This window comes from Ochotona curzoniae, unplaced genomic scaffold (assembly GCF_017591425.1).
Source record: "Ochotona curzoniae isolate NIBS_2020 unplaced genomic scaffold, NIBS_Ocur_1.0 contig_908, whole genome shotgun sequence".
Taxonomy (NCBI): Eukaryota; Metazoa; Chordata; class Mammalia; order Lagomorpha; family Ochotonidae; genus Ochotona; species Ochotona curzoniae.
Window position 1 is genome coordinate 7,642,133 of NW_024466607.1, and position 14,432 is coordinate 7,656,564.

The window sequence follows — 14,432 nt, forward strand, 5'->3', positions numbered from 1 at the left end:
TGGTGCACTAGGTAGTCTGTTTAGAGCAGTTACTGCAGGAGCTGGTCAAATGTAGACCCTGCTGGAAGTGGAGGCAAGTTGAGATGCTATGCTTGGGTGCCCCAAGTCAGCTGGCTCATGAACCACATGGCACAGCAGGGTTGAAGTAAGCAGGCACCACACCCTCACCACCTTCCTTCTCCCAGGAGCTAAGGTATCTAACTAAGCTAAGGTACCTAACTCCCTCCCATTGGGACCCCAGCCTCCAGGGGTTGGTCTGCCAAGGGGCACACACTGCGGCACTTCCCTGCACTTGGAGGAGAGAGGGAAGTGCAGACAGCAGGGTCCCATCTTGAGAGAGAGCTGAGGGCTGCAGCCCCTCTGCTGCGCTCAGCCTCCTTGCCCAGGGTCTCAGCACACTTGATGAAATCAAGAGCCAGGGCCCAGTGGCATGGCATAGCAGCTAAAGTCCGCGCCAGGATCCCATATGGGCGCCGGTTCTAATCCCAGCAGCAACTCCGCTTCCAATCTAGTTCCCTGCTTGTGGCCTGGGAAAGCATTTGAGGTCGCCCAATGCTTTGGGTTCCTGCACCTATGTAAGAGACCCAGAAGAGGTTCCTGGCTTTGGAACCTGGCTTCTGGTCGTTGCAGTCACTTGGGGAGTGAATGATCAGATGGAAGATTTTCCTCTCTGTTTCTCCTCCTCTCTGTATGTCTGACTTTGTAATAAAAAAAGAAAGAAAACAAGACCCAGAGAGGAGCGAAAACTTGGGCAGGGTCTGCAACCAACCGGGGCTGAGCCAGGCTGCCCTATCATGTCACTATCCCAGTGCCAGGCTTGTCCTGTGGGTGTAGCACCAGCTGGCCTCTGGAGTGAAGTGACAGGGCAGGTCCTGCTGAGACCCCCTCTTACCGGAGCCTTCTTGGTGCCTGGCAGGTTTCTTTGTGCTGGAAACAGTGGTGAGCAGAAATTCACAGATGCTATCTGCATCTCTGGGAAAAGCTGAGGCCCATGAGGGATGCTGGGCCAAGACTCCCCAGCCACAACTCACTTCAGGAAAGCCGAGGCAAGCCCAATCTAGGATCCCCATTCCTTAGGCACTAACTACTTCTTGCCCAGAGGGTCATGCAAGGCCTGTGGACTGGCACTGGGTATACTCCTGGCCTGGGGTTGTCTAGGGATGCTGGCCAAACAGGTGGCACTATCTCCTGGGGACATGGCCACCTGGGCGGCCTCTGGGCTTGACGGTGAGAGAACCAGTCCTGGGTGCCGCTGGCTCATTAGACAAACCTGTTTAATGGCTGAGAAATGTGTACACTCTGGCTCTGCAAAGTTTCCGTAAAGGCAACTTTTCCTTGTTTTAAAAAATAGATTTGATATAAAGATTTACATACTCATAAATAGAGAATGTGAAAAAAAAAAAAATCCCAAATGCAAATGGCATCCTTGAGCCGGCTGAAGCCCTCCCCCCAACCCCACGAGTCCAGCCATGCAGGGACTGGGAGGGGCCTGGCCGGAGTCATCCCTCTTTCACTCTGGCAGTCCCCTGGGAAGAAAGCAACTTAATTCAATATGAATTAGGAGCTCCTTTCAGCTCCCAGTCCAGGGCTGGTGTCCCTGGCTCAGTCCCCCTTCTGGGAGGCCACCTCTCCAGCACCACCAGGGGGCAGCATTTGTGTCCTTCCACAGAGACATCCCCAGCCTCCTGTTCCCTTGGACCCCCCTGGATAGCAGCCTGCCCTTGCCGCTGCCAGGACGCTCCCCGAAACCTCCCCTTGCCAGGGTCCCCCAGCCTGGTTGGCCCCTGACCGCACCTGCTCCTGCTCTTGGGTAATTTATAAACAAAGGAAGAGATTAAATTGTTCTCTTGCCCCGGAGGCAGGCCCCTGGCTGCTGGCAGCTAGCCAGGCTTGCCACAGGGAAGTAAAGAGAGGCAGTTTTGTTTTCTGTCTGGTCTCTGACTGAGGCCTAAGGCCTGAAGGGACACTTGGATCTCTCCTAACAGGATGCAGCAGGGCCCTGGTCATTTGTGCTTGAGAAGGGACCAGGAAGCTTCTCTGTAAGAAACGCTTCCCTCTAAGACCTGGAAGACCTCTAGGGACAGGGTGTGGGGTAAGGGCCAAGGGCTTCTTGCCAGGGATCCCAGAGGCAAAGCCCAAACTTAGGGTGCATCTAGTTGGGCCGTCTGTGAGATTCTGAATGATGCAAAAGCAAAAGGCAGGGTTGGAGAGGGACCATGTTGTTGTATGGGGGAGGGGTGGATGCCCAGGTCAAGAAGACCAGTTGGGCCTAGACAGGACAGAAGATGCTGGGAGAATGAGGTACTAGGCAGAAAACAAGGTGCCCAGGGGGCCAAGACCTTCAGGCTACACAGTTGGGGTAAGGCAGGCACAGCAGGCCAGTGTCTCAGTTATGGGATCGCAGGAAGGGAGGAGTGAGGAGAGGCCTCCCAGTGCTGACAGTCAAGAAAGAGACTCTGTGGGCCCAGGCCCAGCAGGGCTTCACTTCCTGTCCTGGGGAGGGAGGGAGCTGGCTCATGCTTCCAGGTCATGATGTCCCCATGCCTGCTCTGGGTCTTCGTGGCAGCCAGGACACCTCTGTCAAAAGAGGGGAGTGGCTTCTGTCTGCCCCCACTGACATCTTAAGGAAGGTGACTGTCACCCTGTGGGGTCCTGGCCATGAGGCAGGGGACAGTTGGGCTGTGCAGGGGTAGGCAGGGTCCGTACCTGTGCCCAGAGAGCCAGGACTGGGCTCCAACAGGTACAGCCAGGGCCTTCACTCTCACGGTCCCTTGCACATGCTCTGCTGTCCCCAAGACAGCTTGGACCGCCTGTCCAGCTTAGCTGGAAAGATCGTATGCCTCTCCTAAGCATACCATCATGAACCATGAGCCCTGACTGGAGGGAGCCGTCAACTTGGAATGCCCAGCTCGACCTAGAACTTTCGTTCTGACCCTGAAGAGCCAAGCAGTCTACCCTGCAGATGGAGCCAGGACACTGCAATGGAGGGGCTGGGGCAGCAGGCAGGGCCGGGAGAGGGGGAAGCGGGGGGGGCAACGTGGCTCTGTTGGGCCCCAACATTGCCAAAGCTGCTGCAGCCAGGATGCCCATCACACCCAGCCAACCATGGGGCTGGCTCCACTGGGCTGCCCCTCAATGCAAGCCCCTGCTCAGCAGCTCCTGGCCCCACTGGGCCACCTTCCTCACCTATGACCAGACCTAGCCATTCTATAGGCCACCTCCCTGTCCAAAAGGAAGCCTGGGGGCTGGGACATTTGGCCACAAGGGTCTAGCCCTGCTTGTCTCAATCAGCCAGAAGGGCACTGTGGATTCCTGGCCTTGCCTCCCTACACTGCCATGGGAGTTGGGAAGGCTGCTTTTTCCTCTTTTAAAAGGGGCTGGGGCAGCACAGAGCACTGCCAGGGCAGGCCAAGTGGGACACAGCCACCCAAGGGGCCTCAGAGGTGCATGCTGAAGATTGGGGGTGCTGAATGGGGCTCACACAGACAACTGGGATTGGCTTGGGAAGATGTTCCTGGGCCCCCACACCTAGTCACCTTAACCTCTGAGCTGCCCACTCAGTGTGCTGCTGTCTTCCAGGAGCCCCCACCCTAGATGTGAACCCCACCCCCAATAGACACAGGCAGTTGGACATCACGCCCTGGCCTGGCCCACCTGGGGATCTCCCTAAGTCAGACCCGGACAGGAGTTGCTCCTGAATGTGGTGACAAGCATGGCGCAAGGCTGCTCACCCCACGCTGGCCCTCAGACCTAAGCCTTGTGGATACAACGCAAGCATCTACTTTGACCTTAAATGCCCGCTTCCCTGTCTCAAGTCCCCAGCCTCAGACTTCTGAAGGCCTGAAGAATTAGCTAGTTTTACAACCTGAGTGCAAACACATTAAGCCCCAAGCCAGCAGTCTTCACCTGGCCATGGCCACAGCCCCATACTTGCACTGAGGACAAGGAGAAGCTACATGGAAATCCAGAAAACTCCATAGGTCTTGATAAGGCAGTGAGCCAGGCTCCAAGGAGATGCTTGAGTGCCTTGAAGCCGGCAGTGAGGGAAGGAGGTGCCAGGGAGATGTTCAGCCTTCCCCAGAGCCACGATTGGTCCCAAGTCTTGGTCTGGTCGCTCTTGGTCTCAGCTGCTGTGTACGGAGGCCCCGGAATGTTGCGGAAGAGACCAGAGCGCCTGCCCAATCCCTGGATAGCAGCAGATGCTGTCCAAGTTGCAACCAAGCCACAGTGGGCGAGGGTCAGAATCAGCGTGGGGACACAGGGAGCCACACACGCTGCTTGCGCTGCCAACCACACTGTATGCTTGGGCCAGTCCTGGAATGTGAAGAACGAGTAGGGCCAGCTGCAGTGGAAGGACGAGCCCCGCACCCTACTGTGGGCCAACAGGCCGCCTGCAGGGACGCGACGCTTCTTCCTTCTCTCCAGGACCTGAGGCACAGGTCTCAGGACCTCACCCAACTGCTCTGGTATTGCAGGTGCCCTGAAGGCTGGGCTTGGCAGGTCAGAGACAGAAAGAACAGAGGTAGAAGGGAGAAAGCAGAAAGGGCAGGGGTGGAGGGAGAGGAGGAAGGGAGAGGGAGGGGGATGGGACGTAAGGAGGCTCTGGCCCGCCCGCCTTGCCCGCCGGTCAGCACCCGCAGCCCCAGCTCTCGCCAATGTCCTTGCTGTCCAGTTGGATGTGGTCGGTGCTCTTCTCGCTGAACATGGGGCCCCCGTGCCGCATGATGAGCTCAGTGGCCACCCTCAGGAAGGCCTCCTCCACGTTGCTGGAGTCCTTGGCAGACGTCTCGATGGCACACAGGATGTCGTAGTGCTCGGCCAGGCTCTGTGCCTCTGCCAGGGGCACCTCCCGAAGCTCGCTGAGGTCCGACTTGTTCCCTGCAGAGGAGGGACAGGTTCAGTGTGAGGCCCACAGGTGCCAGGTGAGCCTGGCCCCAGCCAGGGAGGACACGCTGAGAGCCCAGCAGCACCCACTGCCCCTGCCAGCGATGGAGGAGCCCACCTGGTCAAGGAGCTCTTTTGCAAAGAACATTATCAGTTTCTCCTTTTTTTTCTTCTAAGAACCAGAAGCAGCAGAATCCCGTGAGGGGCTCCCAGGACCCTAGTGCAGGGAGGGGCACGGAGGGGGGGCACGGAGGGGCGGCACGGAGGAGAGCGCGGCATACTTGGCAGGCACTCCATAAACAGCGAGGCCCTGCTGATTTGCTGCTGACACCTTGACGTTATGCTCATCCTTTATCCTACCCTTTTCCTTTGCAATTTGTAAGTTCTCCATAAGGTCGGGGGGGTTAATAAAATAGCAATATTTGACTATCTGGCTTTTCCGCAAGAGCAGGCTGCCACTTCACCTTAGCATAAAACCTCTAGCCCCTCCTTGAAGGTGTGCGGGTGTTTTCATTACTTTCTACATAACGATCAACTGTTTCCTTGGCCCAATTTCTACATCTATCTATCTATCTATCTATCTATCTATCTATCTATCTATCTATCTATCTAATTATAGTTATAGTCATGGTTATTTGTGTGAGAGAGCTCAAGCGCAGGGCACTAGCTCCAACCTGCTCGCTCACCACCAATCCTACCGGTGAGAACTAGGCCGGGGAAGCATCTGCGAGTCAACAATTCAATTCATGTCTCTCATGCAGGTGGCAGGACCAACTGCTTAGAACTAAGTCAGAACTGGGTTACAAACCCAGATACTCTGAATATGGAATACAGTACATATTTTTTAAGATTTATTTTATTTTTACTGGAAAGTCAGATTTACAGAGAGAAGGAGAGACAGAGAGAAAGATCCTCTGTCCATTGGCTCATTCCTCAATTGGCTACAATGGATGGAGCTGAGCCCATCCGAAGCCAGCAGCCAGGAGTCACTCCCCTCCACCGCAATACCCCACGCAGGTGCAGGTCCCCAAAGTTCCAGGCCATCCTCTGCCATCCTCCCAGGCCACAAGCAGGGAGCCAGATGGAAAGTGGAGCAACAGGACACGAACCAGCACCCACATGGGATCCTGGTGGCTCCAAAGTGAGGACCTAGCCACTAAGCCATCACACTGGACCCAACAGTATTTTTTAAAGACTTTTTTTCTTTTCTTTGAAAGGCAGCGTGACAGAGAGAAACAGATGCAGAGAGATCTTCCATCTACTGGTTTGCTCCCCAGATGGCCACAACAGCCTGGGCTGGACTGCCGTGTGGATAGCAGCAGCCCAAGTTGTCATGTGAAGATGGCATTATTACAGAAACCTTAAAGCGTTTACTTCCTGTGCAAATGAAATGGCTTGGCATTTGAGATTCATATCCAAGAACACGAAAGAGGGGAGGTGATGAGGGCAGAGAGCCCCCAGGAGCCTGGACACGAGGTGCCAGTGCTGACGCTGGCGAGGCTAGGGGCTCCTGTGCCGATTCCATCTGTGGGGCTGCGCAGCATGCTGGCTCACAGAAGTGTTTAAAAAATGTCCTAGACAAAAGGGAAGCAGTTGGACCAGGTGAGAATGGCTCAGTTCCTGTAGGGGCAGCACGGCTCCAGCCAAGCACCCCACACCCCAGCTTGGCAGATTGCTTGAACCCCATGCCATCCTTGTCCCGGCCCATCTGTGTATTGCTGGGCCCCCAGACTTACACAGGACAGGACCCCTTCATCAAGGTGGGATGCTGGACCGGCTACCAGGCTATCACCTGGGGAAATGTCAGACATACACATCCGGTAGAGTATTCCCAAGCCTTGTGTGGGATTCAGAGGTTTGAGAAGAACCAAGCAGCCAGCTCTGCAGCTGACAGGTGTAGGCAAGCCACTGGGTCATGCTCACAGGTGGTGTGACCTTCCCAGGGCCCAGCACCACGCCCCCAGTCAGCCAGGGCTCTAAACGCTCCTGTGAATACCAGGGGAGAATGACACAGGGCTGCCCCTGGCCAACACTGATGTTAGCTCGTTCTTCTTCCCTCCTCCAGTTCCAGTTTATTTGAAAGGCAGAGAGAAAGAGAGAAACTGAGAGAGAGCTTCCCTCTGCTGGTTCACTCCCCAGATGGCCACAGCAGCAGACAGAAGCCAGGAGCCAGGAGCTTCTCTGGGTCTCCCACATGGATGACAACAGCTCGGGCACCTGGGCTGTCCTCCACTGCTTTCCCAGGCACATTAGCAGGGAGCTGGACCAGAAGTGGAGCTGCCTAGACTTGAACTGGTGCTTTATATAAGATGCCACATTGCAAGTGCTACAGTGCTGGCCTCTCCACCTCCAATTTGGAATGCCATATTGCTCTATATCCCACAGAGGGGAAGAGGGACCCTCCACAGATACCCCAATCTTCAGGTGCTCAAGTCTCTGATATAAAACAGCAGAGAGCTTGCATGAAATCTACACATATCCTCCATGTTGCACTGTATTACGGGAATGATGACAAGAAGGCCATGCACGTTCAGCCCAGATGCAAATCTTTTTCTTCCAAATACTTCTGGCTCATGTGTTGGAAAACTCCCTGAGATTCACAGCAGCAGCATCCAGCTCAGGGTTCAGACTTGGCTCTGTTGCACCCGGCCAGACCCTGCCCCTGTCTGTGTTCAGACTGACCTCCACTTATAAGACAGAAAGGACTTCTGGTCCCAGAGACCTCCCCACACTCTGCCAGCTCACCGATCAGCAGCTGCACGATGTTGGAGCCCGCGTACTTCCTAACATCCTCAATCCAGTGAGGCACCGACAGGAAGGAACTCCTCTTGGTGATGTCATATGCGAGGATGGCCCCGTTGGCACTGCGGTAGTAGCTCTGGGTGATGGTGCGGAACCGCTCCTGGCCGGCTGTGTCCCAAATCTGCAGCTAAAGAAACAGGGGGTCGGGTGGTGTGGGCCAAGTGCAAAGGACAGGGGAGCACACCACACTCACACCCAGAGCCGGGGTCCCTGGCCCCAAGGCGATCAGAGAGTGAGGCCCTCTGAGCCTTAGCAAGCCACTTGGGGGCTTCCCGAGGATAGAGGATGTGAAAGGAAGTGGGGAAACCTGTCTCAGGGTCTCAGGGAAAGGTGGAGTGTGACCTGGCTAGGGGTCTCTGTGTGCCCACGACACCGACTCTGCTGGGGACCTGGGCCCACCAGAGCCCAAGCACTCAGTGCTATGAGCTGTACCAGATGTACAAATCCAGATCCCGTTCCCTGCACAGTGCACCACGTCCCTGACCACGCCTCTAATCACTCCAGCATTGGAATTTTCTAATGACTTCACGGCAGTGGGAGGGGTGGTAGGAATGGGGCATGGAGTGCCCGCAGGAGCTGATGGGCAGTGCTCCTGGGAGGTCTTGAAGCACCGTGTAGTTTCCACCAGCTGCCCAGTATGGCCAAGGAACTTAGGGTCTTTTCCTGCCTTGGTCCCATTTAACAAATACATACTGGTGCCCTCTACTAAGGTCCCATAGGACTTGAGCTGTGTGCCCATGTGTGGGAGGAGCCTCCATGGCTTCTTTGATTTACTTTTTACAACATTAATTTATTTGGGGCCTGGCATGATAGCGTAGCAGCCAAAGTCCTCGTCTTGAACGTGCTGGGATCCCGTATGGGCGCCGGTTCTAATCCCAGCGGCCCCATTTCCCATCCAGCTCCCTGCTTGTGGCCTGGGAAAGCAATCAAGGACAGCCCAAAGCCTTGGGACCCTGCATCCATGAGGGAGACCTGGAAGAAGCTCCTAGCTCTTGGCTTCGGATTGGCTCAGCTCCAGCTGTTGCAGCCGCTTGGGGAGTGAACCATTGGAGGGAAGATCTTCCTCTCTATTTCTCCTCCTCTCTGTATATCTGCCTTTCCAATAAATAATAATAATAATAATAAATCTTAAAGAAAAACATTAATTTATTTGCAAGTCAGACTTACACAGAGAAAGACAGACAGATCTTTCTACCACTGTTTTATTTCTTGAGTGCCTGCAGTGGCCAGGCCTAAGCCAGGTGGACGCCAGGAGATTTTATCCAGGTATCCCCTCCTGACTAGCAGGGACCCAACACTTGGGTTATTTATCCTGCTCTGCTTTGCCCAGATCATGAGCAGGCAGCTGGATCAGAAGTGTGCCAGCCAGACACGAACCAGTGCCTGGAGGGAATACTGGCATCACAGGCAGCGGCTTTGCGGGCTATACCTCCATGATGCTGCCCCCGCCCCATCCTGGCTTCCTTTAGAAGCAGCAGCCTGGCAGGATGGATACCAGATGGCATGGAGAGAGTTGTACCAGCTCGCCAGGCAAGGCCCAGACCTCCATGTGACTGAAATAGAGGCTACTCAATCTGGGGGAAGCTGACTGGCTCTGAGACTGGGAGATCCAATCGTGGGTGAACATCCTGGGGGCAGGTGCCAGGGTTCCGGGTGACAACAGCCTCAGGGTTTGCGCTTGCCCCCCTGCTCCATCAATCATAGGTTGCCAGGGCTCCCTGGGGAGGGATGCTGGCCGGGGCCTGCTGCACGCTGCGGGTCACTGGTCCTCTGGGTGCAAGCTCTCTGCTGTCTAGTTGATCTGGGATGGGAGCAGCAGTGAGACCTCCTACACCTCCCAAAGGCAGGGTCCCCTGACAGAAGTCTGTGAGTCACAGCTCTAGGCCAAAGATGTGCCAAACAAACTCCCTTTCCTGAGACTTCCTCTTTAGTCCTCAGGCTCCAGAGAAATGCACCTTCTAGCTCACAGTATCTCAAGCTCTTACGGCATTAGAGGGTGATGTGGGTACTGCACAGGCCCAAGTGCCAGACCATCAGGGCCTCATCTCCACTCCGACGGGAGAACCCAGCATTTGAAAGACAAAGGCTGAACAGCAGAAAGCAGCAGCTAGGGGACCTACACTGTGAGGGGACCACTGTTTGTGAGGTCCGCAGCCCACGCTGCAGTGCCATTTTGAATCCTGGATGCTCTGTTTCTAATCCAGCTCCCTGCTAATACACCTGAGAAAACAGTAGACGATGATTCAAGTGATTGGGTCCCTGCCACCGATGTGGGAGGTTTAATGGGGTTTCAGACTCCTGGCTTCAGCCGGGCCCAGATCTGGCTGTTGTGGCCATTAGAGGAACGAACTAGCAAATGCTATACCCCCCACACCGGCCACCACTGCCCATTCTGGCATTCTTGCCTTTCAAATAAGTAAAAACCTTTTTAAAAAAAAAAAAAAAAAATTTATTTTTATTGGAAAGGCAGCTATACAGAGAGGAGATACAGGGAGAAAGATCTATTCACTGATTCACTCCCCAAGTGCCCACAATGGCCCGAGCTGAGCCAATCTGAAGCCAGGAGCCCTGAGCCGCTTCCAGGTCTCCCACACGGGTGCAGGGTCCCAAGACTTTGGCCCATCCTCAACTGCTTTCTCAGGCCACAAGCAGGGAGCTCGATGGGAAGCGGGATCGGCAGGACACGAACTGGCGCCAACATGGGATCCCAGCGCACGCAAGGTGAGGACTTTAACCACTAGGCTATCACACCAGGTCTATAAAAACTAATTTCTAAAGCGACTGAGATGACACAGAAATGATGCAGAGCTCTAAGTCCACAACAGTCAGCGGTACCTTCATAAATAGGAAAATAAGAACTCTATGCTTGGGTGGAGTGTGTTCAGAGACAAGAAAAAAAGGACCCTCAGAAATTAAAATCATAACACCAATGAATAATGATACACAGGGTAGGAATATAAAGTCTCTTTCTACAGCAGAGGAAAAAATTAAAATGGGATGGAAGATAGAAAAGAACATTACCAAATCAATCTAGGAAATCAGGACAATAAGAATAGTAGAAAAGAGAGAGAAGTGAAAGAAAAAAACAAAGTATGTGTATGTGTGTTGCAAAAATAAGAGAGAAAAAGCCAAACAAATACTTCAACAGAATTGTTTCCCAGGAAACAGGCACTTGCAGCACGTTGAGCGATCTCTTAGGATGCCTGAGTTGCAGACTGGAGTGCCTGGCATCAAGTCCCACCTCTGCTTCTGGTGCAGCATTCTGCTGGTGCCCCTGGAGGCAGCAGGTGATGGCTCATGAACTTGGCCCCCTGGCTCCTGGCTCCAGCCTGGCCCAGTCCCAGTCTTTATTGGGACTTGGGGGAATGAACCATCAGATGGAAAAATCTCCCTGTCTTCCTTTCAAATAAAAATAAACTTCTTCTAAGTTCTCCAGAACTCATTTGAACGGACTCATTAAGTGAGCATGCAGACACCGGAAGAAACCACACCTAGTACAGCAAGCACATGACTAGAAATTCCAGAACAAAACCCAAAGATCCACATGGCATTAAGGGCTTTCCCCCACCCCTTCTTTTAAAGACTGACTGACTTCACTTGAAAGTCAGAGTTACAGAGAATAGAGCGAGAGACACAAAGAGAGATCCTCCATCCTTGGTTGACTCCCCAGATGGCCACGACAGGAGCTGTGCTGGTCAGAAGCTGGGAGCCATGAATGTTTGGGTCTCGCACGTGGGTGCAGGGGTCCAAGGCCTTGGGCCGTCCTCCACGACCCTCCCAGGCCATTAGTAGGGAGCTCTGCCTATATGGGATGTGGTGCCTTGGGCAAAGACTAACTTGCTACACTCCCGCACTGGCCCCGGCATTAAATTTTTAATCAAATGTCTTAAAACTATTTCTAGGGACCACCAAGAATCCTGCCAAAGTGTAACTGCTTCAGCATTGAAGACACACCTGGAAAGAGGTTGTGCAGTGCTGGTGGACACTTAAGTTCCAAGGCAGACACAGTGAAGTGGCCTCTGTAGTGAGTGGACCTCTTTAGCAGCCCATGTATGGACCTGGGACATTAGCAAGGATACCTGTGCGGGAGGCCCATGCTAGGATAAGGCCGGCCCTCCAGTAAGACCTGCTCTAACACAGCCTGAAGCTACACTCTGACAGGAGCCCTGGAGGGGAGCTGAGGAGAGCTGCTTACAGGTCCTTACAAAACAGAGAAACAGGCCCCTGCAAGATAAGAGTAGTGGTTAAAGTCCTCGCCTTGGATGCGCTGGGATCCCATGTGGGCGCTGGTTCTGGTTCTGGTGGCCTCGCTTCCCGTCCAGCTCCCTGCCTGTAGCCAGAGAGGGCAGTTGAGCACAGCCCACAGCTTTAGGACCCTGCACTCGCATGGAAGACCCGGAAGAAGCTCCTGGCTTCGGATCAGCTTAGCTCTGGTCATTTTGTCACTTGGGGAGTGAACCAGCAGACAGAAGATCTTCCTCTCTGAATCTTCTCTCTATATATCTCCCTTTCCAATAAAAATAAATAAATCTTTAAAAATGATTGATCTAACCTGTTAAATACTAATGTAAAATTAAAATTTTTTAAATATTTTTTAAAAAGGTGAAATAAGAGGGCCCAGCGCGGTGGCGCAAGTGGTTAAGTCCTCGCCTTGCACGCCCGGGATCCCATATGGGCGCCGGTTCTAATCCCGGCAGCCCCGCTTCCCTTCCAGCTCCCTGCCTGTGGCCTGGGAAAGCAGTCGAGGACGGCCCAAAGCTTTGGGACCCTGCACCCGCGTGGGAGACCCGGAAGAGGCTCCCAGCTTCGGATCGGCATAGCATCGGCCATTGTGCTCACTTGGGGAGTGAATCATCGGGCGGAAGATCTTCCTCTCTGCCTCTCCTCTCTGTATATCCGCCTTTCCAATAAAAACATAATAAAAAATAAATCTTTTTTTAAAAAATATTTATTTATTTATTTTCATTGGAAAGTCAGATTTACAGAGAGGAAGATCTTCTGTCTGCTGATTCACTCCCCCAGTGTCCGCAACGACACTGATCTGAAGCCAGGAGCCAGGAGCCTCTTCCAGGTCTGCCACACGTGTGCAGAGTCCCAACCCTTTGGGCCATCCTCAGCTACATTCGCAGGCCACAGATAGGGAGCTGGTTGGGAAGCAGGACCACTGGAATATAAACTGGCACCCACATGGGATCCTGGTACATTCAAGGTGAGGACTTTAGCCACTAGGCTATTGCACTGGGCCCTCAAAAGAAATTTTAAAATAACAACAAAAAAAAAAAAAAAAAAAAAAGAAAGAAAGAAAAAGAAAAGAAACAGGCCCGGCTTGTTCACTCTGTCCCTTTGCCTCTCAAATAAATAAGATGAAGTAATTTTTAAAATTTACATTAAAATGTCATAGTAATGTTTAAAGCGATTTCCCAAGAAGAATTTCAAGAAATTAAAACCAATTCCATAATGATGAGGCAATTTATCAGAAAGATCTAACTCTGAAACATGAATGTACCAAAATAACAGCTTTACATTGTAGAAAATCAAAACTGATATAACTAAAAGAAGAAATAAACAAATTCACAATTATAGTGCAAATATGTACATATACATATATGTATATTTCAGTAACTTGATAGAACAAGCAGATAAGAAAAGCAGTTCCGATAAAAATATCTAAACAAAATAGATATTTCTAGAACATTACAGCAACACTACAGGAGAGCTCATTTTTCCAAGGCATCGTCAAGGAGCTGATGTAGTCTGACATCAAGGACTGGCCTCCTCCCCTTCTGCTGTGGAGGGAAAGTATCGAAGCATTTGTCCTGTCCATCTTCCCCCGACCTTGACCCCCCGGCCCTTGCCACACATGGGCATGTATCCCTCTCAACTATGTGAATGTTAAAAATTTAAAAATAAAATCAAAAGCACTTTATTTGCAGTGGGGTGCTCTCCAAGACAAACCATGAATTGGGGGTCATAAAAAAATGAAGTCTTAATAGATTTCAACGCTCACAGAATAGCATTCTAACCACACACACAAAAAAATTATTGTTACTAGAATGTTACCACAGACTCAACGGGGAGATCAGAGAGTGTACATGTGCGAGGAGGTGGGCGCAGCTGAGAAGTCCACAGACTCTGCCTGCAGCCGGAGGTGGGGACAGGCAAGCAGAGCAAAGAAACAGGAAAATTCTTTCCAATAAAAAGTTAGAACTGGCTGCTCCCGCAGGGCGAGGGCGGGGAGTGTCATGAGACCTATTTGTAACAAATCTAGTGGAACCCAGTGACTCTCTGAACCATAAACAAGTCTGAGGTTGATTAAAATGAAAACTAAATCTAAAACTGACAAAAATAACTAGAGTTTAGGGTCAGCCCACGGTGCAATGTGGGAGTCATGGAGGAGTTACCTGGGGGAGGCTGAAGTGTGCAAATGCCGCTCTCCTAGCAGAGGAAGGAGGGGAGAGAGCAGGTGGGGTCAGCCCCACCAGCGCTGAAGCTGTCTGACGCTCACCGAGCTCGGGATTCTGTGACTAGGCTTTTTATAAATACAAAAAACACATGAAGCTGGATGCACGAGTTTCTTTTTCTTTTTTTTTTTTTTTCCAATTCAACTTATACTGAGCTTCTGCCACACCCTAGCTCCCTTTGTGTTCAGGGGGAAGCAAAAAGTGCAAACGCTTGCTAAGGAGTACTCTGAAACGTGGCCAGCCTCCTGGACCTGGGATGCTCAAGGGAGGGGACGTTCGAGCTGA

The 14,432-nt window shown here is 52.4% G+C and overlaps 1 protein-coding gene across 2 annotated transcripts in view; it reads right to left on the reverse strand.

Moving 5' to 3' along the window:
- Nucleotides 1-3,963: 3,963 nt before the first annotated feature.
- The window catches only part of RAB43 (RAB43, member RAS oncogene family), a 32,831-nt gene continuing 22,362 nt past the window's right edge, over nucleotides 3,964-14,432 (reverse strand). Inside the window, exons 2-3 of one of the 2 annotated variants that reach the window (XM_040995287.1) lie at nucleotides 7,630-7,813; nucleotides 3,964-4,878 (exon numbers count right to left, since the gene is read on the reverse strand). In XM_040995287.1, coding sequence (XP_040851221.1) covers nucleotides 4,628-4,878; nucleotides 7,630-7,813 — 435 coding nt within the window. In that variant the 3' untranslated portion in view covers nucleotides 3,964-4,627. Of the gene's footprint in view, nucleotides 4,879-7,629; nucleotides 7,814-14,432 lie in introns of those variants that run through there. The other variant, XM_040995288.1, reaches the window with a different exon arrangement.